A 24,340-nucleotide genomic window follows, 5' to 3' on the forward strand; every position below is an offset into this window, starting at 1 on the left:
AGGGCTGGGACGAGAAGGAGGCCATCTGCGGCAGGCTCCAGACGCCAAGTCGGGCGGGGGGCGGTTAGCGACGGGGCGACGGCACCGACCGCACCCACGCCCCAGGCACCCGACCCAGCCAAGCGCCAAGATGGCGACGAGACGCAGCAGCCTGCCGCCTGCGCCCCGCCCTGCCGCTTGGGGGCGGGGCCTGCTGATGACGTCACAGGTGTAGGCGGTGCCCGGGGAGCCCCGGGGCGGGGGGGGGGTCGCGCGGTGCTCTCTGGGGGCGGGGCGGGGAGGTACCGGGTTGATGAGGTCATCAAAAGGCGCCGCGGCGGGCGGGAGCCGGCGCGAGAGTAGCAGGTAAAGCGGCGGCAGTTGGGTGCTGGCGGCCGCTGCGGCGCCTGGCGGGACTGGGACTGGGACTGGGACTGGGACTGGGACTGGGACTGGGACTGGGACTGGGACTGGGACTGGGACTGGGACTGGGACTGGGACTGGGACTGGGACTGGGACTGGGACTGGGACGGGAAGGGGAAGGGGAAGGGGAGGAGGGCGGCGGCGGCGGCGGCGGTACCGCTTATCCCGCTCCCCTTCGCCGGCCCCTGAGCCGAGGTGCACGGGCGGCCGCCGGTGGTGGCTCCCATTATGAGCATGACTTCCCCCGCCCGTTCTCCGTCAGCCGCCGGGCTCGGGCCGGCCTCGCCTGAGGGAGCCGCCGCCCCGGGGCGACGGGGACGTGCGGAGGAGCCGGCAGCGCCGCAGGGCGCCCGAGCCGCGCTCTGGCGGGCGCGCTGACTTCGTGCCCCGCTCTGTCCCCCCCGGCGGTGCGCTGGTCAGTCAAGCCCTTCGCGAGGCGCTTCTGGAAGTTACAAGGGCCAAGTTACCGCCTCTACCTGGTTTATAAAAAGCAATCTGCTGCAGCTGGAGAGGTACAGGGGTGAGGAAGCAAAATACTAGGTGTATACCACCTGTGAGACCTGTCGTCTTTTTTCAGTTGAAAAACAACTTATGCAGCTTAATCTGTGCCCTTCTTATAGGACCCTAGTCTTAAGTATAATTTCCTGAAAGAGCTGTAAATATAATTGTGCTAAAGCTTCTCAAAGCTAGTTTGCAGGCTGTTCTGCTCATTGACCACATTTAACACTTGGAAGTGTATAGGTAAAGCTCATATCTTAACCAGTGCCATTCTGTAAGTCATCCATAGATTTCATATTAGCATTGTGTTAAGTCCATCTCGGGATAATTCTTGGTTCTGCAGAAATCAGTTGATGAGGCTTACGAGGCTAATCAACGTCAGCACTGGAAAAAGAAGACTGATTTGTCTGATTCCAGGTCTGGGAAAATGGTTCTCTCATATTGTGGGTAGTATTTATACATAATAGCTGCACTAAGTTGCAAACAGTCATACTAGGTCTGCATAGATTACATTTGGATACTTTCTGCACAGGAATGCCCTCTTACTTGCATGCTCTTCTGAAAATCAGATCTGCTTCCGTGTGTAAATTGAGTAGAAATAAAATCCAAGGTAATTTTACGTCCTTTTGATGTTATTCAACCTCTTGAAATGATGTTGTAAAATACAAAGTTAAAAGTTTCAGCCTCACACGTGTTGGTTTATAAAGCCGTCATAACTGCAGATTAGGGGGCAGGGATTTGCAAAATGTTAAATTCTCAATGTTTAAGCTCTAGCTAATGGCTTAGATATTTGGACTTTACTACAAAGAACTGCAAATGGAGCCAGGATCAGGGAGTTCACAGGGATGAACTCAGGGGTGAGTTCATAATGCTTTTCTTAGCTCAATTAATATGTTTCTGACTCAGTCTTTGAGTACTATATGTTTTCTTCTGGAAGTGGGTATTTTTCGAGGGGAAGGGGACTGTTTGATGTCTGGGTTTCTGCTCCTACTTGAGCTGACAGAAGGAGTAGCTTGTAATTTCAGAGAGAGGAATATGCTTCCACTGCTACTAACTTGTGGTTGGTGAAGAAGGACTTCCATTATCTGTGTTATTTTTGTAGGTCACAAACTGGAAAAGAGGCTTCTGAAAAGCCACCATTCCCTTTGACAAAGAATATTATTAATTTAAGTTGTCACATCAAAAGCCTCATTGTGTTATGTGTTGGTTTTCTTGTGACTTGCAGTGCAGTTGCAAGCTGTTCCAAACAGATTGGTTAGCAGTAGTTAAACAGTAGCAAGTGCTCTCTTAGATTCTGCCTTGCTTTCACCATAGACGAGTCCATACCTGTCTTTTGCTTAAAACAGCCTAGTTAGTTGTATTAAGTGTGTGGAACAAAAATAAGGTTGAAACCACTGAAAATTATGCATACACATTGCTTAATATTTAAAGACTAAAACTGCTGTTCACACTGGTATTCAACACTGACTTCTGGATAAGATCTTAGTCTGTTACATTTTGTGGAAAATTTATAAAACTGGGTTTGGAAGAGGCCTCTTTGAAAGCTGTTTAAAAGAGGATTAATTATAAACTTCTCACAATTATTAAAGAGAGTGTTTATCCAAAAGATTGGGCTTTTTCATTTTTTTTAATTTCCTTAACGGTTATGTGGAAAGCACTATAAGTTAATTTTTGTGTAGGGACAAAGCAAATCAGGCTTAATTGAAAGTGAACAGAACCCCAAACATGATTTTAGTTTGCACTGTCTTTTAAACATGGATAAAAGTTTATTTACTTCTATGTGTAGCATCTGAATACTGGCCAGTGGTATGCGGGGAAACCTGTGATCCTGAAATACTTTTACACCTTTTAAAGAATATAATGAATACGTAATACAAGCGAGTTGGTGCGTGTGCTTCAGAGGTCTTGTTTACAGCCCAGAATATTAGCTTAAATTACCAGTAAGATTGCATGTGCCAGGCTGTGGAGCAACTGGGCATGGAGAAACTCATCTCTGACTGTTGTTCAAAGAGGAGGATTCTGGCAGAATAGACATTTGGGAAAAATATCTTCAAACAAACCAAACATAAATTGGTAGGGTTTGTCTGACAGTCCTTAGTTTTCTAGGCAACTCAGTTAGTGTAAATTTCTATTTAATTGCTTTAATTGGCTGTTGTTTCGCGGAGTGAGTTTGTGTGCTCTCTGAAAAACAGAAAACCTAAGACAGGACTGGCTTCCAGCTTGGGTGTTAATGCTTGTTACTTGTATCAGCATTTGTATGTGAATAACTTTGTGCAACTCACTTTTTGCGCAAAAAGTATCTTGGTGAATTTTTCAAAGCATTAGACCTGTTGTTTGTAATTGTGAGAATATTCATGTATCAGCCAGTTAAAATATTAGTTTTTCTGCAACAGCTTTTAGTTGGGAATACTCCAGTGCTTGGTAAATACAAAATACAAAGTTGTAACTGCCTGATTTGGTTGCAGATCAGTTCTCTTGATCTTTTCCTCTAATACTGCCCTTTCATTTATTAATTTCTGTTCTCTGAGATTCTGGAAATGTGTGAAAGAAAATAGTTAAAGTTACGTACTCTGAAATAAGAGGTATCTCGTATTCATTCACAGAAGAAAGAGCATATTTATTTGGCATAGTCTTACAGGTTGCCATGAAGACTTACCTTAAGCAACTACATTTTGTACCTATCTTTTACTGTAGTGTACTAGCAATGTGAGTTGGTCCCTCACCCACTAACGTGATAGGAGTACAATCAAATGAAGCATGTCCTTGGAAAAGAATGAGATTATAGTGTGTTCTGTATAGCATATTTCTAGTTTGTGTCACTATATTCTGGAGTCATCTCTAATGACCACCTATCTTCTCCGTAAAGATTTTCCATTAAAGTAGTATCTACATTTTGTTCATGCAATTAAATTGACATCCCTTACTCTTATAGTGCGTTATGTCATACAGTTTGCAGCTTTCTTAGTGAAATATTTAACAACTTTTGTGAAATGTGCCAAGAGCGGTATCTAGTATTGTTTAATTGGCTACATTAGGCATTTAATTTATTTCCATGCATAGGTAGTTTAATCATGCTTACTGTCTGGGAAGGTGTCTTAAACAGATTGTTAATTTAATAGCCGGAAGGATAATTTTATTTAATATTCCTAGAAAAACTTCTTGGTATTATAAAATAAATATAATACTGGGTTCAGACACAGACATACAGTTTTGTCATGCAAACCTAAAGGGCACAAAGCATACAAATGCCTATTGTTTTAACCTCTGTCGAGGTAAGTGTCATTCTCTCTGGAAGTTTGAGTTCTGCAAGTGGGCACTTACTTGTGAAATACCTTTTGGACCCCCTCAATTCTTATTTTTCTACCTTTGCCTTCAAATATCTTTAAGATCAGTGGAATAGGACCTCAGTTATTTTGGGGCCTACTGTGTGCGGGGACTGGAAAAGGAATGGATCAAACAGTGGGAATTCCTTCAGTGCTCTTGAAATTTGGAATTATTTGCAGCAGTCTTGGCTGTCCTCATTGACCATGCCAGGTTTAAGGGTACACCAGACAGTTAGAACAGGTGGAATGGTCTGTGTTCTGCACAGCCATTTGTAGTTGATAACAGTTATAAATATCAAAAATTTGTTTTTGCCTTTCATTTGCTTCAGTAGGTAGTACCTGTGCTAGATCTTCCAACAAGTTCAGGTGATAATCTGTTTTCCTCATGTGGATTATTAGTGCTAAAGTGGAATTACACATGGGGAGTGCTAGCTGTTAGCAACTGAAAATATCAGCTTCCTGGAATAATTGACTGTCAATGTAAATTATCATAACTGATCATTCTGGTTTTTTTACAAGCTGTTTACAGATTTAACTACTCCATTTTGTACAGTAGTCATTCAGACTTTCTTAATTTATTATTTCTAATGGAGATATTTCCAGGGTAGTTCACTTGCATCTTTTTTTTTTCCCTCTCCACTTTCTCCTGTAGGATATGGTTATGTTTCTGAGTTCTTCCCTTCTCCTGTAACTGCAGCAAAACAACCAAAACTTCGCGTTACTGACACACAGAAACTTTCTTTTCTTGCTGTAGACTTTTTAAGGAAGTTTCTTCTCCACTCTTGTCTGCTTTACAATCATTTTTTTGGGGGGGGGGTATAGCTCTTGAGTATATTTTGAGAGGCATATGATTCTAATTCAGTCTGACGCTGCCTGTATTAAGTGGAAAAGCAATGTTATATAAATATCACTCCATGAAGGATCACTTGTCCTCTGTTTACTATTGTTTATGCCTTTTGTTCAACTATATTATGCACAGATGTTCAAGACTGAGAATTCATGTGGGCCACCATCTGCTATTATTGTTTCTCATTCTTTTTCAAATACCGATCTTCTAAAATATTAAAATGTATAACCTAGCAATTAGCTTGCATTGTATTTTTGAGTTATGAAATACATTTGAAAAAGAAGGTGCATTGAATGTAGAGTATATTTTGAAAATGTTCTGTAATAATTTGGATACATAATACTCCAAAATTAATAATTTCTTACTTTGTGAGGTTCAAGAACTATGAAATGAAAGAATATTTATAAAACAGTCATCAAGAGCTCAGGTTAGGACTGAAGTTCCTAATTTGTCATGATGCTTAGGATCCACCTAATAATCCTATACTTCTAGAGGGGAATTGCATTACACTTACAAAAATATCTAAACCAGATATTCTTAGTACATACAGAGTATAGAGAAAAATATTGCAGAAGACAGTGCTGTGTAAAAGAAGTAAAAAAAGAAGAAAAAAAAAAAAACAGAAATAGTGGCTTCAGTGTGAGCTGTATGGTAACAGATGACAGTACCTTGATATGTGCATAAACTAGTGAGAAGCTTACCCTATCAAAATCTATGAATATTCACTCAAGCCAGCATACTGAGGAAGTGGAAGTGAAAGGTGTACTATTTCCTGTACAAACAAAGCTCAGATATCTACAGAGGACTTGTGAAACATACAGCAAAGATACTGCTTCAGCAATTGAGATGATGGCTTTTCTTCTGGTGTATGAGCAGCATGACTGCAATTTATTCTCTAATCCCGTTAAGGAAGTATAAAAGAAAAACTCAAATGCAGAATGAATAGCAGTTCAGTTATAAGAAGGTATTACATAACTGGACCACAAAATAAAGCTTTTTTTTTTTTTTTTTGAGGCATATTTCAATGCTCATGGAACAGAATGCATATAAATGGTTTCTGATTGTCTGGAAAACATTTTAGAGCTATTTAAACCGTATTAGTAACAATACAGCATGTATTATCAGTATATGAAAAGTGTATGTGAATATATCAACAAGGCTTTCCATTTGTTTGTAGTTAGCATAGTCTGTTCTTTTTGTCTAAACAAAACAAAAATGCTGTTTCTTAATCTGTCTTTCAGATCTCTGCTCCTCCCAGTGACAGAGGAGAATGTTGAACAACAAATGTTAGCCTGAGTGAGTTCCATGATCAAACACCTTATTTGGGAATTATTTCTGTATTTCATCAGAATCTGCATTCAATTAATCAGAAGAAAGTAGGGAAGAAATCTGTCTTTGTATACCTAGGCTTGACTTGCAAATATGCTTAGCATTGCAGCTGCTAGTGAATTTTCTTAGAATTTTGATAAGCTAAATTTTAGGACTTGCAGTTGAAAACACTTTGGAATAATTTTTATTGTGATTTATGTGAATGTTTGGGAAGACTTAATTGCAGAAGAGAGAGAACTTGCATTTGGTCTCTATTGTAATCAAATAATGAATTAAATCACTACTTACTGCCTATTCTGTTTAACACTCACCACCCCGCCCCTCCCCCTGATTGTTGTATACATCTATAAAAGATGTCACAGTTTAAATAAAGAAGAGAACATAGTATGTATTAGCATATTTGTTTGTTCTATGACTAATATATTTTTTTCTACTTAATTCTCACCTGTCTTTTGTACTTGCCATTGCATCTTTTGTTTTCTGTGAGCACCTATGTACTTGCTTTCTATCTCACCTGGCTGATTTTGCCATGTTGGACCAATGAGGGACAGTGTATGTAGACGCTACACTTCAAACATAACATCAGCGCATTTGTTGTGTTATTGTTGAAACAGCAGTACTGATTCAAAGCAAAGCTATAAATGACTAGCACTTGAATAAAGGCGGAGCAACATATATCTTTGACATATTCACTTAGCTGATAAGGACAATGATTTTTCTAAAGAATAAATAAATTATTCTTTTTAGCTTTGATGCTCCGTGCTGCAATAATTCCTACCCCGCTCTTTTGCTGAAACATGTTTACTTTCTTCTTTATCAGTTTTTACTTTACCTTTTTTTTCACTTGGTTTGATTTTTGATTTGCTTGTATTTTGTTTCCTGTGTCATCTTGTGGTTCGTTGCTACAGAAGTTGGGTATATAATTATTAACTGCGTTGATCTCTTAAATAGTTTTTTAGTATTAAGAAAAAAGTGTCTGCTGCTCTTCTGACCTTTCTTCTTGGATAAAATTGAGACATTTTCCCAAAATGGTTCAGATGCAATATTAGATGAGCAAGGCACAGGCCTAAGGAGAAGTGGATATCCTTCTTGTGTGGAATGCCACCCTGTATTTTAATTTCATAAAATTAGCAGTCAACGCATCTGCTCATCTTATGTCAAGATAAATTCTGAAGTAAAATGACTCTAGGCCCAAATTAAACATTTAGCTCAGTTTTCTGGCTCTTAATCATATTTATGCCTTAAAACATTTCTATTAAATAGTTCTAAATTGCGTGCAGCCTCATACTGATTTCCTGTATTGCAAATGCTGTATGTTTTCCAAAGATGTATCATATTTCTAATAAATTTCTTGTTAATAAAACATGTACAGAAAATAGGACATATGTAAATAAAAGCACAACTATTTCCAACTCTATTAATAATTTGCTTCCTTTTTTCTGGAAAATACATTTTGTTAACATTGATAGTCTTTATCACCTCTTGTCAATTGCTTTGGTCTGAGTCTGAGGTTGTAAGAAAAGTATTTTAATTTGATTGTTTATTTGCATTTTATAGCCATTGGGAAGAAGCACTTGTCATTTAATTTTAAACAGATAACTTTATTGCATGTGTCCTCGACTGACTTAATGCATAGTAGTATAGCATCACCTACAAACAAGAGAGCACACTAAGTCCTCTGGAATATAATTAGAGAAAGCCTTGATGGTTGGGGTAAATCTATCTACAAATAAAACAAAGCACACTTAGTATATGGTTTCATGTATAATTTTTAACAAATGCTATGTATAAATATTTTTATGTATGTGCCAACAAGGTAACTAATCTTCCCTTAAAATCCTTTTGGTTTAGTTAAGTGAAGTTTCTAAACTGCTGTGATTGAAAATTAGCCGAAGAAGTTCAAAAAAAAAAAAGGACAGTTACCTAACGTGTCATTTCTTTCTTACCATGGTGTGTTATAGACAAATCTTTATAAAAATAGTTTGCATAATCAAGTAGAATTCTAGTTTTTAAATATAAACATTCAATGATCTGTAAAGCTTTTAAAATGGTTCTTAACTTAAAGAATTCTTTCATGTCTGTATTGTGTTTTTTACTTTGTATTCTCTCTCACAAGCACAGTGCTGCTGTACTTACATCCACAAATGTATGGAGTGACATAACAAGTGATTTTTGTTTTCCATGTGTAGTTTTAAGGATTCTTTTTCACTCAATTTTTTCTGTACTAATGTTGGCTTTGCAATTCTGGTTAATAATTAGACTTCATTAAGCATTTGAGCTTGTGTTCATCTATCCCCTCTTCCATCCCTCCATTTCTAAGGAGACAATTAGTAGCCGGCCCAGTTTGGATTAAATGCAATCGGTATATCTCTAGAACACACCATTACAGAATGGTTGAGGTTAGAAGGGACCTCTGGAGATCATCTAGTCCAACCCCCCTGCTCCAGCAGGGTCCTCTGGAGCAGATCGCCCAGGATCACATCCAGACGGGTTTTGAATATCTCCAGCGAAGGAGACTCCACTACCCCTCTGGGCAACCTGTTCCAGTGCTCTGTCACCCTCACAGTGAAGAAGTATTTTTTCTCAGGTTCAGATGGAACTTCCTGTGGTTCAGTTCCTGCCCGTTGCCTCTTGTCCTGCTGCTGGGCACCACGGAGAAGAGGCTGGCCTCATCCTCTTGACACTCCCCCTTCAGATACTTATACACATTGATGAGATCCCCTCTCAATCTTCTCTTCTCCAGGCTGAACAGGCCCAGCTCTTGCAGTCTTCCTTCATATTAGAGGTGCTCCAGTCCCCTCATCCTCTTTGTAGCCCTCCGCTGGACGCTCTGCAGTAGTGCCATGTCCCTCTTGTCCTGGGGAGCCCAGAATTGGACACAGGACTCCAGGTGAGGCCTCCCCAGGGCTGAGTAGAGGGGCAGGATCACCTCCCTCGTCCTGCTGGCAACACTCTACCTAATGCACCCCAGGAGACCATTGGCCTTCTTGGTCACAAGGGCACACTGCTGCCTCATGTTTAACTTGTCCACCAGCACTCCCAGGTCCTTCTCGGCAGAGCTACTTTCCAGCAGGTCAGCCCCCAGCCTGTACTGGTGCCTGGGATTATTCCTCCCCAGGTGCAGGACCTTGCCCTTGCCTTTGTTGAACTTCAGGAGGTTCCTCTCGGCCCAGCTCTCCAGCCTGTCCAGGTCCCTCTGAATGGCAGCACAGTCTTCTGGTGTGTCAGCCTCTCCCCTCAGTTTAGTATCATCAGCAAATTTGCTGAGGGTGCACTCTGTCCCTTCCTCCAGGTCATTGATGAATAAGCTGAACAAGACTGGACCCAGGACTGACCCCTGGGGGACACCACTAGCCACAGGCCTCCAACTTGACTCTGCGCCATTCACCGCAACCCTCTGAGCTCGGCCATCCAGCCAGTTCTCCATCCACCTCACTGTCCGCTCACCTAGCCCACACTTCCTGAGCTTACCTAGGAGGATGTGGTGGGAGACAGTGTCCAAAGCCTTGCTGAAGTCCAGGGAGACAACATCCACTGCTCTGCCCTCATCTACCCAGCCAGTCATTCCGTCATAGAAGGCTATGAGATTGGTCAAGCATGATTTCCCCTTGGTGAATGCATGCTGACTACTCTGGATCACCTTCTTGTCCTCCAGATGCTTAGTGATGACCTCCAGGAGGAGCTGTTCCATCAGCTTTCCAGGGCTGGAGGTGAGGCTGACAGGCCTGGAGTTTCCTGTCTCCTCCTTCTTGCCCTTTTTGAAGACTGGCGTGACATTGGCTTTCTTCCAGCCCTCAGGCACCTCTCCTGTTCTCCAGGACCTTTCCAAGATGATGGAGAGTGGCCTAGCGATAACATCCGCCAGCTCCCTCAGCACTTTTGGGTGCATCCCATCGGGGCCCATGGATTTATGGATGTCAAGTTTGGACAAAAGATCTCTAACCTGATCCTCCTCAACCAAGGGAGAGTCTTCCTTTCTCCAGCCTTCCTCTCTTGTCCCCAGGGTCTGGAATTCCTGAGGGCTGGCCCTCAGTAGCAGTAAAGGCTGAAGCAAAGGCAGCATTCAATAACTCTGCCTTCTCTGTATCCTTTGTTACCAGGGCGCCCGCCCCATTCAGCAGCGGGCCGACAGTTTTCCCTAGTCTTCCTTTTGCTCTTGATGTATTTGAAGAAGGCCTTCTTGTTGTCCTTGACATCTCTTGCCAGATTTAATTCCAACTGGGCCTTAGCCTTCCTTGTCGCATCCCTGCACGCTCTGACAACGTCCCTGTATTCCTCCCAAGTGGCCTGTCCCCTTTTCCACGTTCTGTAGACTTCCTTCTTCTGTCGGAGTTTTGCCAGGAGTTCCTTGCTCATCCGTGCAGGTCTCCTGCCCGCTTTGCTCGACTTCTTCCTCAGAGGGATGCACCGATCTTGAGCCTGGAGGAGGTGATGCTTGAATATTAACGAGCTTTCTTGGACCCCTCTTCCTTCTAGGGCCCTACCCCAGGAGATTCCCCTAAGCAGGTCCCTGAAGAGGCCAAAGTTAGCTCTCCTGAAGTCCAGCGTTGCAATCCTACTTACTGCCCTGCTTGCTCCTCGTAGGATCCTGAACTCTACCGTACCCATTTTGAAAATTTGTCACATAGTTTGCAGAAGATGTCTTAAGATGTCTTTAGAAAGACTCTTGAGTACTTTGTTTAAAGTCAGCGAAGGCAATATCGTGTAGACATCTATCTGGGTACAAATAATTAACATTTTTAAGTAGCCACTCTGAATAATGTGTAGATCATCACCGTAATACTGTAGTAATGAAATACTTATTAAAGCTAAATACTATGCAGTATAAACTAGCAACCTTAAACTGTGCTGTCATCTGACTGCTTCTTCACATACTTCCTATCTAGGAAACCTGGTTCTGCCAGCCTCTCCTGGCAACGGAGCAAACGGAAGGGTATACTTGGAGGATATTTTTAATAGCTCTGAAGTCTGGGTGACATTGGTAAGAAAGGCCAAATTTGATAGAGCAGAGTTGTCTGATAAAAATTCATTTCCTTATAAGGGAAGGGTAACCTGCTAAAATTACAGCTCATGCATACAGGGTACATTATTTAAATAGTTTCCTGCATATATTTGAAAGTTGGAGCTTTTAGTGAGTTAATATTTGGTATGTATTTAGAGCTCTGCAAGATTTGAGTCTGATTATGAGCTTTCTAAATATTTTAAACAAGGCCCAGCTAGACAAGTGTGAACAGTTCACTTGCCCACTGAGAGAGTGCAAATACAAACAGAAGTGGGCAAGAACTGGGAGTTGCTTATCTTAGCCAGATGTGCAAGTTTGTGGAACGCGAGTGATGTAGCAGGAGTATTCTACCAATATCTATTGTCTGGTACTACTAAATGTTTCAGATACACAATACTATTTTTTGGTCTTTATTTTAATCTTTTTGTTTGTTTTTTTCTGTTTGTTTTTTGTTTTGTTTGTTTGTTTTGGCATTTTTGAATGCTTATTTGCTTACCCGTGAAGCAGGAATGGATGTTGTGGTAGTAAGAATATGCTTGCCACATACTCCTTTGTGAATGCATTGTGGTAGCTTCTAATTAAATGATCAAACTGTTCTTCAAAAATACATGACTTTTTTACTTTCACAATTTGAGAGGCATATTTATATTCTGTGAGGTTTCTAATTCAGTACATTGTATTGAAGTTATAATGTTAAGAGCTTACTGTGGTATGTGGCTCTTTTTTCACGCATCTGTCTGACAGTTGCAGTAGTGAAGGCTGAAGTATATTCCGTAAATGGTTACAAAGTACTTTTTTTTGATGATTATCCTGCAAGATTGCTCTTTTTTTCTGAACAGAAGTCATCCATCAGAGAAAAACCTGTGAAGCTAACTATTGTTTAAAATATTGATAAGACTTGCTACATTCCAATTTTTCACTGCAGATATTTAAAATTGTGTGTTAAACTGTCATGTGGTCTGTAACTTCTTTATTTTAAAATCTCAATTTGGATACAGTGTTAGGAAATACTTTTACTCATTTTGTATCATTTTGTTATCTTATACAACTTTGTAAGATTGCATTGAGTGAGGTACAAAGAGCAATGATGTCTTATGCTGTTCAGCAAATAGTAGAAAATGTGTGGTTCTGTTAACAGGCCATGCTAGTGAATTGCTATATATTCCTCAGCAAGAGGCTTCCTCTCTGGTTCTCACAGGCATTTTCCCTGTGAGTTTTTGAATTGCCAGAAGAGTTTTTCATTACCAAAACCTTAATGTAGAGTGAAGACTATCACTACATTTCCAGACCCATGCTTGGTGGTGATAAGGAAAAATGTGGCAAAAATGGATGTAGGGTTCCTACCTCCAGAGAAAGGAAGTATATAGTAAAGATATATAATCAAGTGGTCACAGCAATTACACTAATAGTGACTTCTTTTCAGTGTGTTTCAAATGATATTTTTCTGTATGCTATGTTAAGGCCTATTACTGCTGCCAGAAGGGTGCTGAATTGTGTTTCAGCCATCCTTTGGTGGATCGGTTTCTCACCATCTTCAGAGCTGCCCAGTACAAGAATGTTAGAGAGCAGTTTCTTCGTATTAACAGCACGTGAGGCTTGTTTAGAATTCCAAGGTTTGAATTCAGGTTTGTTTGTTTGTTTGTTTGTTTTTTAATGCTTTTTAGTGGGTTTTTTTGGCTACTCAGTTGTGTTATAGAAATAGGTATGTTTAACTTACTGGAATTGAAATTGTACAGGTATGACCAAAAGTTGTTTTAGGCTAACCTTTAAAAGTGAAATTTTTTAAGAGTTTTTTTTTTTAATTTATAATATGCACCTAATATTTCTAAACCTATGTAACTCTACAATAGTACAAAAATGCTTAAAGCAAATGTTGTTTGCTGTGCATGCCTGTGATATGAAAATAGAGAACATGGAAAGGACATAATTTTGTCATGTATATTCTGTTAGGAGTGGACATTTTTGGCTTATTATTTGGTGAGCAATAACTTTTTGGATGCCCCTATCATGGACTAGATAATATAGAAGTATCATTAAAAAAATTGCAAGCTACTTGGTTGCTTACTCCCCCCACCCCCTCTTTGAATTCTGTATATATATGTTTACAATTGAATACTGAAAAACCAAATTGTGAAGTTATTAGCAAATATATTTGCTGTTTGGTTGGTGTTTGGTTAGCTAGAGATAGGTACACTCTGGTGCTTTGAAGTATCAGAACTCCCATTGACATAAGATAGCCAGAAACTGACACCGAAGTTGTGTGTCCCAAGACTGTCAAACAGGTTCATGGTCGTATATTTCCTTGGACTTCAGCATTCTTTTTAATATCATTTTCCATGTACTGGTGTAGACTATCGCAGCTGAAGTCCATATATTTTGAAACTCTACAGCTGATTAGTGTAGTTCTCTGTACCCTCATAGTATAACTCCTACTTTAAAAAAATTAAAATCAGTAGAATTTTTAAAAAATTAACATTAATTAAAAGCATGCACAGTTAATTTATGCATTAAGGTTTTAAGAGAGGATTCAGTTTCTTTCCTGCTTAGAACTCTACATAGGACCATCTCAAGTTACCTATGACATCACCTCACTTCATGGAATGTGACTTCCAATGTGATGCTTTATTGGAGAAGTAAAATTATGATAGAAGGCAGAGCTTTTCGATAATTCAATATCAATATGGAACTGTTAAAGTAATTAGGATTAGTGAGCTTTAAACACCTTCAGAACAGAATAGCATATCTGTGTCTTTGTTGTACAGTTCTGAGGTTGCGTAGACTCCTTAAAAGTATGTAGTGAAAAAATTCTTGAGATTCTGAAGCCAACGCACGTGAAAACAGCCCCTTAAATTCAGTTACTAGTGCTTAGAGATGGAGGGATCTTAATGTGCACGCTACCATTTTTTAAAACTGAGGTATGAAAAGCTAAGGTGATATGAGATAGAAAAGCTTAAGCAGACATAGTGTTACATTTGTATTAAAATTCAATATCAAAATAAATGCAGTAATAGTTGTTACTTGTCTACAAGTGTGTTCCCCTTATCTGTTGGTCTAATCCTAAACCTATGATCAGGTGTGCTAATTCCAATAAAGAAGTGTGGATCTGAAGCTTTTTTCTACAGAAAATGAATGTTTTATTCTGTATGTTTTTACGCTTCATTAGAAAAGCTAGTGTTTGTTGCCAGCTCTCTTGAATCTCATGAATTTCATATTTTTGTATTAGTTGTTTTAAAGAGGATTTATATTTATAGAATTAAAATTTTTGATTATGCTTTTATTAATTGCTTTTTAAATTTAGATTGATTTTACTTGTATGGTACTATTTGTCACCCTTTAATCTATCCTGTTAATTAATGTTAAATAAATCTTACAGACATATGAACAGAAAATTAATTTTTTTATGTGTTAAGGTGCAAGTTTACTGTTTATTTTAAGGTGTTCAGAGGTGTTTGTTTCTTACCATGGTAGCTAAGAATTGAATGCAAGCTGATGTAATGATCTGAATACTTTTGAGGCAAAACACTTTTCCAGTAGAAAACTGAAAAACAGAGAGATAAGTATTTAGTAAGTACTCGTATTTTATAAAGTTAGTATCAGTATTATACCTGTTTTCAAATGAAAGATTATAGGTATTTGTGCAAATCGGAGTTTCTTGAATGCAAATTCAGTGTGTTTTTCATCTTTGTTTCCTTTTTTTACCATGACTACTAAGTTAACCCATCAGAAGTCATAAGGTTTTGGTAGCCAGAATGAAAATCCAGTTAACATCAATTTCAATCCGTGGCATTAAGTGCAGACATCACAGATGTAGTGCTCCCATCACCACCCTGAGAACCTTTAATTGTTCTACTATTCCCAGTTAGGTTTCAAGGTAGGGAAATTATTGTAATAGCCAGGTGATATTTATAGAAGTTGTTCATCCAGCAGCCTGAGATTCATGCAGTCTTCACTCATCTTTTTTTTAACAAGTCTTCCTATATCCTTTAGTCCACTTTTTTACTATTTGCCAGATTTCTTTAAATTAAGTAGGAAGCAACCACTATTATGATATTAGGGCCCAATATGCATTTCAGGGTATTTAATGTTTCACCTTCAACTTTTTTTTTTTTTTTAAAGTCCAACCGGCAAAACACAGATCTGTATCTGCACTGTTATCTGCAGAGATAAATCCTCTTTGCAAAGCTACATTTTTCTGTATCCTGATATAAGATTGAATTCTGAAAGTACACACAGATGTACGTATCAGTTAAGGTAGGGCAAGCTGCAAAGTATCTTGCAAATATTTGAAATTTGAAAGCACTTGAAATAGCAGACAGTTACGATAAATAGTAAGATGATTAAATTCAGAAAAAGGATCTGGGAAAATTTCTCTCTAATGGAGAATAGAGAAGTATCTGCTAGAAATAGTTTGAAAAATTCACTGAGTATCTCTTTCTTCAGATTATTTGGAATCTGCTGGGTTACCTGAGTGACAGATGGACTTCTGGAGTGAGTCTTGGACGGCTTTACTGAAGTTGCTTAGTGCAGGAAGATTTATATCAGAGTGAAATAAATGAGTGTTGTTTTCTTTTTTCTTTTTCCCTCAGCTTGTCTTCAACAACACACCTATCAGAGGTTTTTTCTGAGTGGTAGAAAGCCATCAAAGAGGGGAGATATTTGCTGTATTTTGTGTGCTTTGCCTGAAGTTAGTTCGTGGAAACAGAATAGATTTTTTTTTTTTTTGGCATGAACCTTTCACTCACTGATGCTAGCTTGACAGCACCCCATGGATTCTTACAAAAGCAATAGCAAGCCTTGGGGGAGTCTGAACTCTTCTCTGTGCTGACATTGGGAACTCGGCACAGGATGATTCTGGCCCCTGAAGTCTATGACAAGGCTGTGAAACAGTATGACAAAAAGAACATGTGGTCACTTAAGACACTTAAAAACAGACTTGGCTGTATGTCATGGATGCATCTCTGAACTGACAGAGAAAGAGCTGCGAGTCTTAATGGTGAATCGAATCTTCCTTCCTCTAATTTATTATTCTAGTCTAGAAAGCAGTCAAAAAGGACATTAGCAAGCTAAAGTGTGCAATTTTAGCTTAATTCTCATAACCAAACCGGGAGTGCGTGACAGTTAAAAACTTATGTGATGAACTTCTGGCTATTGTTGCAACAGATGTTGATGCGTTTTAATATTTTCTCGCTTTTATAAGTATTTACATATTTTCCCTTCCAGTGAGAAGACCTTTTGTTTGCTGTGAGAAGCTATTATCTGGAGCGTTAATGGGTTTCCAGCTATTAAGATGTAATGATATACCTTAAGTATTTAACTATAAATTTGAAAAATCTCCATGAGCAATCTCAAAGGAATACTTAGAATGCACTCATAGTAAATTGACTCATTTTCTTGTAATTTACTAGAAGTGCTGATACAAGAGCAGTTGTAATGTGAAAAGTGTATTAATCCCTGGAGCTGCATTGTGTGTATGAAATTACTACTTTCAAAGTTCAAGACATATGAGGTGATTTGGGCTCACGCTTGTTACTTAGAAGCACAGTAGAAAAATAATCACCATCTTTTGAGGTAAGAAATTGGAAATATAAATTCAGCATCCTTAAAAACAGCAATGTAGTAATAACTTAAGTTTGATGTTGCATAACAATTATCTTTTCTAAAAGATTACTTTGGGGGAAGAAAGTCAACAGGAGGCCTTATAGTTACAGCTTGTTTCTTTCATTTTATAAAAGCCGTCTAGAAATACATTCACATGAGATATTCTGTAAAAAATAAAGCCAGTCGTTCTTGACAGCAAATCCTGAAGCTACTAGCTTGATCCCACGCTATGGAGTGGGAGGAAAAAAGTCCATCTTTGGCCATACTACTTATTAAAAGCAACTGCACTCTTAACTTTTCGATATCCCCATTTCAGAAACAGTTGTTAAAGGATTATCTGATTTTTTTTCCCCCTTTACAGGACAAGAGAGAAGTGGAGGAATTCTAATTAATTTCAATAATGTAATATCAACCAAAAGTTGTTTTTGGCACTAGGAGGCTGAATATCCTTGCTCTTCCTGGAAACACTTTGTGTAAGAAGTGACTGACGATTTGTAAAACTGTTGCCTAGCAAACTCGATCATGGAGATGCAGCTAGACCCCATGACGGATGACTTGCCCTTAATGGCCAACACTAGCCACATGCTTGTAAAACATTATACATTGGATTTGGATGTGGATTTTGAAAGTCAAATTATTGAAGGCATCATAGTTTTCTTCTTTGAGACTGGGAACAGATACAGGAAAACCAGCAGCACTAGTGAAGAAGGCTGCCAGTCACAGCTTGATGAAACCTGCGGAACTGGAGTATCTGAACCCTACCACATTCCTGTGACAAATCTTAGCGCCCACTCATCTAAAACAGAATATAATGATTTTGCTGTCTGTGTTAAAGGTGAAAAAGATACTTCTGATAAAAATGGTAACCATAGCAACAGGGAACAGGCTTCTGGGATTTCTAGTTCAAAGAACTGCTGTGACATAGAGAATCATGGGAGCACGGATTTTTTGCTGGTATTGGACTGCTGTGATTTATCCGTGCTAAAGGTTGAGGAGGTAGATGTTGCTGCTGTCACAGGCATTGAAAAATTTACAAGGTCTGCCAAGCTAACTGATGCTGCTAAAGAGCCGGGAAATCTCAGGAATCAGATTGTACATGAACTTGTGACTTTACCTGCGGATCGCTGGAAGGAACAGCTATACTATTACACTTGCTGCAGCCAGGCACCTGGCTGTGGAGAGCTTCTGTTTACTACTGGCACTTGGAGCTTGGAGATAAGGAAATCAGGGATTCACAGTCCAAAAGACTTTCCTCATGCAATAAGAATATGGTACAAAACCAAACCAGAGGGAAGATCTATTACATGGACTACAGACCAGAGTGGCAGGTATGTAGCTATTAACTGAAAGGCTTCATACGGATTAAATTTTAAGCACAAGTACACAGCTGAGCAGCTATGTGAAGAGGATGAGCAGTCCCCTTCATTTTTTTAATTTCTTCCTTGGTCTGAATACTATTGCACTCTTATAGGAGAGCAGGTTAAACTCTGTGCTCAGGAAAACCCAGTGCACTTGCAGACCTTAAGCCTGGCTCAATGATAGCATTCACTTATTATGAGTGGGAGTAAATGATTGTTGTGTATTGGATGTAAGTGTGTGCAGGGACTAGGGAATTGTCACTTTAGGGAGGAGAATGTATACATGCAGGTTATTTTCTGTATTCTTTTTCCTTCCTGCGTTAAGGAACTGGTCATACAGCATAAAGATCAGTATGCATAATATTTAATAGAATTGCTTCCCAGCTAGTCTTTTGTCAATATTGTAATAAGTTTAGAGATACAGTCTTTCCTGCTTAGTCTCCTATAATCAACTTTTAAAATCTCCTTCGTCTGTTATGTAAAATACATTGATGATAGCAAATGCATTGCAAACTGAGACTGTAAGAATTGCTTTTTATCTAGCTTTTGTGAAAGAGCACAGTGCTGTACAGAAACCTTCAAGATGAGCTTTTTATAGTAGGGAAACTACAGTCTGCTCTTGACTTATACAATGGTAACATTGTTTTGTTGTGATGTTCAAAGCTGGATTTTAACAGTTGTTAGTTCTTAATCTGTGACAGCTAAAAACTAGGAGTGAAGGTGGAAGATGAGGAAGAAAATCAGACCAAGTGAATACTTGCTTTTCATTCCTGAGCTAGAGATTTTTGTTTGGCTTTCATTTAAGTTATGGTAATATCAATTAGGAGTCTCCTCACTAACATCCACATTAGGGAGGAGGCCTTTTGACTTGTACATCTAGTATTTAGGCAATTTTACCACTATACCATGAGCAGCTTCAAGCCCAGGAATGTCTTACTTGTATTCATTACCTCCTCCCCTTATGCTCTCCCCTCCTCACACCCCAGAAAGTTGTTTCGGGTATGAGTGCAGGAAGTTTAACTCAAATTCTCTGTCTGTACTCATGAAAATTCTGAGTTTTGACTGACGAATGCAAAGGTAATGCAATTACCTGTAATCACACAATGTGTCTATATCTCCCTGTCCTTTACTTAAGTCTTTGAGACTAACTTTAGCTACACTTGCCTGGTGTGGGACTCTTCTTATGTGTGTTGCCTCATGTAAATATTTTGATCTCCTGAAGGTGGTGGGTTTTTTTGGTTTTTTTTGTTTTTTTAAACCATCTAAATCACTAAGAAATTCTGACTCTTTTCCCTTTCACTCTAAAGCTTTATGTATATTTTAGGGGCATTTCATGGCAGTTGAACACAAATACCGAATTTTATGAATCAAAAATGAAAAAGGAAAGCATAGTTTGTCAGGGAGACTGAAGGTAGCATATAGTCTCAAGCTATTTTATTTTCTGTCTCTTATAGGGTATTCCAGAAACTGCTCCCTGGCAGGAAAATAAGCTTTCATACGACAGTTCTTAGAAGCCTTCTTGTTAAATTTTTTTTGAAAAGTTCTGTATGTGGTGGACCCATAAATATAGTGGTCAAGCTCGTTGTGCAAAATGCTATCATATTTTTCTTCTTGTGTCTAGAAGTTAGGTTCCTCCTGTTTCTAGAAGTTAAAAACATATCAGGGAAGTACTATTACGTTTTATTCTTATGAAAGAATTCTTTAAACTGTTCCAAATAATGTATATGGTGCTTTTTAGGCAGATGTCAACTCCTTTGCCAAAGGAGACTATAATATCTGGTTCTAATCCTGAAGAAAAGTCAAGTGAATAACAAAGAGCAAGCATTGGGTTGTCACTTCCAATATGTTTTCTCTGATTTAATGTTTGTATAGTGTTCTGAAATTTACCCGATGTGCTAATTATTTTATGAGGACTTCAATTTTGTTTGTTTTAAACAATGCTTTTATTGTAATTCGCAAAAAATCTGTTAAACAAAGCTTTGTGGGCTGGGTTTAGGCAAACTGAGATATGTGTATGGAAACCTGATATGGGCATAACAGGGCACATTTCAGTTCTCAGGACAGGAACAGAACACAGGGAATTTAAATATTTCCCTATGTTGTCTTTTGATACTGGAAAATACATTAATGATCAGAAAGTGAGGTTGTCTTTAGCCTTAGAACTTTTTTTTAATAAATGCTTTTTGGGGCTTTTATACAGAAGCATTAACAAGAGAACAAAAAAGAGAAAGCAAGTATATGTGTGTGAGTGTCCATGTGCATGCATCTGTCTCCCTGAAACACACACACACGCTGTGTGCACACCGTGTGCACACGTGTGCATATATATAAAACACTTCTGTCTTTCCAAAAGTTAGAGTTGCTAAGACTGCATCTGTTCATAAAACTGGCAAGTAACTTTTAAGTGATCAATAACATCATTATTAAAATAGAAAAAATTGTCTTCAGTACAATATTTGAAATATACTCATCAAGAGCAAAGAGAAAGCTCTTCTGTTTCAAAGCTTCTCAGTTTCTCTTTATAAACACAATGCAGGAGCATTGGGGTTACAAACTAGGAAGGTAGTGTTGAGATTTAAGCAGAGTTATATTTTTGTTGACGTATTCCTACTAATATTAAGTATTATAAATTTTTTTAAAAGCTAAATTTTGGAATTATATAGTAACCTCTTTGTGGAGAGAAAAACGCATGTAAAATATTTTTTTTTTTACCAGGAAGGAGAAACTGTGTGCCATCCCAGCAAAGTATTTAAGCAGGTTTGCCCAACTCTTAGAAGTGTGTAGCTCTGAGATAGCAAGGCTACCACTGTATTTCAGAGTAACTGCTTTCTCATGATCTTTGTTAAGAATCCGTATTCCACAAAATATTATCTTGGGATTCTTTCCTTTAATTGCTTAAGAAAAGGATTACACACAATTGGGTTAAAACTAAAGAGGTAATTTTCCTAGCAGACAGACAGCCTTGCAAATTCACCTATAGTGGGAGATTGCTCCCACTTTTCTTCTGCCTTACTTACCGCCACCTCTAATGCCATCATAAGTTACTTAATAATTTTGTTGATATTAGTAAGATAATAGAATTGATTATATTTTCTCATCACAGGGTTTGAAATGAAAGCGTATCTTTGATATGAAAGGCATCAATGAAAGACATTCCATGACACTGAAAGCTTTCAGTACTAGGACCTAATCCTGTTACTACCTGTGCGTTATTTATCCTGGCATATATTAAAAGGGCAAGCTATTTGGAGTAAAGTTGAGCACATACATTTATTTTTTCACACTGTGACCTAGATATTAGATACACAGAAAAAGAGAAGTTGTTGGAAATAAAGGGAATGAATTGAAATGGATATATATTTTTAGGGAATTCAAAAAATACTTTTGGCTCTATGTAAGCTTTGAAGGTGAATACAACAAGCATAAATCTATCATTTAGTAAAAGTGCTAATACTAGCACTTATTCTGCATTTTAATGCTTCTTTTCAGCTGCAGTGTTCAAATATATTACAGACATAGCTGAGCTGCACAGTTCTTTTTTTATAAATAATCTTGCATTTCCTTAATGTGCAGCTGAAGGACTAGACAGTGATGAGGTTAATGCCCTAATGAGGTGGTACCAAGATGAGACTACAGGAAGGCTGGCATGATTCCTAGTTATTTGTTAGCTGCAGAACACAGCAACTGTAGGTAGATACAAAGGCAAAATATATTTGAGAGTTACAGGGAGAAGATCACAAAAGGGTGAGACTTATATCTTCTTTGAAACCAGTTGTTTCAAATTTGGCTGTCTTTAAGATGTGTATGTTTTGAAATGCAGGTAAGTGTTCCAGGAGAGTAGTTGCAATTGTTAAGATGCATTGGTGAAGAGAACTATTCATAAATTTAGGTACTTCCAAAGATAAGCTTTGAAAAAGCCATCATCATCTTTGTCTCTGCAGACTGTCATACATACTATGACCTATACTCTTTATGGATTCTGAGGCATTCAGTGCATTTGATACTGTATCTGGTATTTTCAAAGCAAAATTTACCCATTGGAAAAGTAAGTCAGATTTGAAAAGTTTCAAGCAGCAATTTAGAATATGTTTCATGAAAATAGATATTTTTCAGTTGACACCAGTTAGCATTATTCTATGTTTCGGATACTGGAAACGCAGGAAGGAAATGAATAGGTTGCTTCACTTCATGGGTAAAGTTTGAGAGAATATGCTACTCCAGAATCCAGGCAGGTTGCATACTGAATCCTAATATAGTTGCCATTGGCTGTGAGGAACTGCCTCCTGTTATTTTGTATAATTTTGTTCCCAGCGCTGAACAGTTAGAATGAACAGTGTGAAGTTTGTCGGATTGCTCATCTTTGAGTCAGTGATTACACATGGTAGCAGGTGTAAAATGCAGGAGTAAAGCAAAAAGGAAAAATCAACCAAACAACCAGGCAGACCCTAAGTAGAAAAATGAACCAATTTCTCTAGATTTTAAATTTTCTGGAAATATGGATGGCAATGATAAAAATGATTTTTTTAAAGTTTACAGTAGGTCTTCTGAATTTACAATAATAGCTAAAAAGGAAGACTGTGAGATAATAGGCTCATTTTAGCGAAGTTAATACTTTTACAGAGTTATAGCAAGTTTCGAGACGTGGCAGGAGTAACACCATTCAAACGTAGGTGGATTAAGTGGATGCCTGTGGAACAAGGCAGAGGGAGGCAGCAATGGGTGCTGCACACTGGGGAAGGGGCTATAGAGCTGCAAGGCAAGAGGTGTGGCAGGTAGTACCCATTTAGGGAGAAGGGAGACAGACAGCAAGGGTGCTTTGTTAAAACATGTGAATGGGAAGACAAGTCAGTCAGAGGAGACTGAGGATGAAATATTACCATGGAAATACTGTTTTCCATATAAACAGTAAAATTATTACTTTAACTACTTCGAACTTAAATCTAAAAGAAAGGTATAAACACAGATGATTGAAGAGCCAGTTTTGTGCTCACTGAGTTGTGGATAGAGATCAAGCCCACGTATGAGACGGTATTCAGAGAGAAGAGACTGCTCCTAGACCTGAGGAAGTTGCCCAGTCTGGAGTGAAGTTTGTTGTTACTGACAAAATGATACAAGCAAAAAGATCCAAAGCAGAAGGTTATTCAGAGATCAAAGAAGATTATTTAAAGAAACTTCTCACAGTTTCAGATAGCTTCACAAGCTGATGCAGGACTGTTGCTATGAGAAGAAAAAACAAATGTGGTTCATTACTGTGCTTTGCTGGAGGTTTTGACTATTAGCAGTGTGCATACAACATGAACAAAATTTGGTAACAGCTCTGGTGCTTCAGATGGGATGCACAGGAATTTGAAACTGGGTACGAGGTGAAGCAGTGAGCTGCCAGGTACAGTGATGCAAACACTAAAAATAGAATGGGCAATTGGTGGTAGCAGGTAAAACTCAAGGTTTCATATTGTGATTTTCTTTCAAGAATCTGCTAAATGTGCACAGCGAGGGCAGAGAAGCACAGTAAAGGTAATATGCAAAGTAAGCAGATAGTAAATATAGTGGAAAAGCCAACTATTTGCTGTGATGTGGGGGATGGGGAGTCAAATCATCACTCAAGAGTGTGCATGAATTTGAGGAGCAAGAAAACAAAGCCTCATTAGGTTTCGAATTAAAGCTGAAAAAGTCCAGCTGTCTTACAGTTCATATCCACTGGCAAACTGTCTTATCTTTAAAGACAGAGGTTTGCAAAGGGGCTGGATTTTTTGGTCACTGCTGCGGAAACGATAAAGCAATTAGTAGATCTCCTGTTGTTTTGGCCAATAGTCAGTTATTTTCAATCTTTACTACTAATTTAATCAGGATATATAGCTACTAGATTAAACAGTGTTTAAAGGCAATAGGATGGCAGTTCCTAGTATTTTACCGGAGTAGTATGAAAGGGCCTGTGTGGAATGAGAAACCTGAAGGATTGGTCAGATGTGTGACTTCAGATATA

General features: G+C 38.7%; 1 protein-coding gene across 13 annotated transcripts in view; it reads left to right on the forward strand.

The window, feature by feature from the left end:
• The first annotated feature begins 287 nt into the window (after positions 1–287).
• The window catches only part of AOPEP (aminopeptidase O (putative)), a 207,870-nt gene continuing 183,817 nt past the window's right edge, over positions 288–24,340 (forward strand). For 6 of the 13 annotated variants that reach the window (XR_011137874.1, XM_068928112.1, XM_068928108.1 and 3 more), the window contains exons 1-4: positions 295–345; positions 6,312–6,366; positions 16,807–16,969; positions 17,361–18,327. Coding sequence is in view for 10 of the 13 variants with exons in the window: in XM_068928112.1 (XP_068784213.1) it covers positions 17,522–18,327 (806 nt within the window). In the remaining 3 variants the exon portion in view is untranslated. Of the gene's footprint in view, positions 346–6,311; positions 6,367–16,806; positions 16,970–17,360; positions 18,328–24,340 lie in introns of all 13 variants that reach the window. The other 7 variants (XM_068928113.1, XM_068928109.1, XM_068928117.1 and 4 more) reach the window with 5 other exon arrangements.

Source organism: Struthio camelus, chromosome Z (genome assembly GCF_040807025.1).
Source record: "Struthio camelus isolate bStrCam1 chromosome Z, bStrCam1.hap1, whole genome shotgun sequence".
In the NCBI taxonomy this organism is placed as follows: Eukaryota; Metazoa; Chordata; class Aves; order Struthioniformes; family Struthionidae; genus Struthio; species Struthio camelus.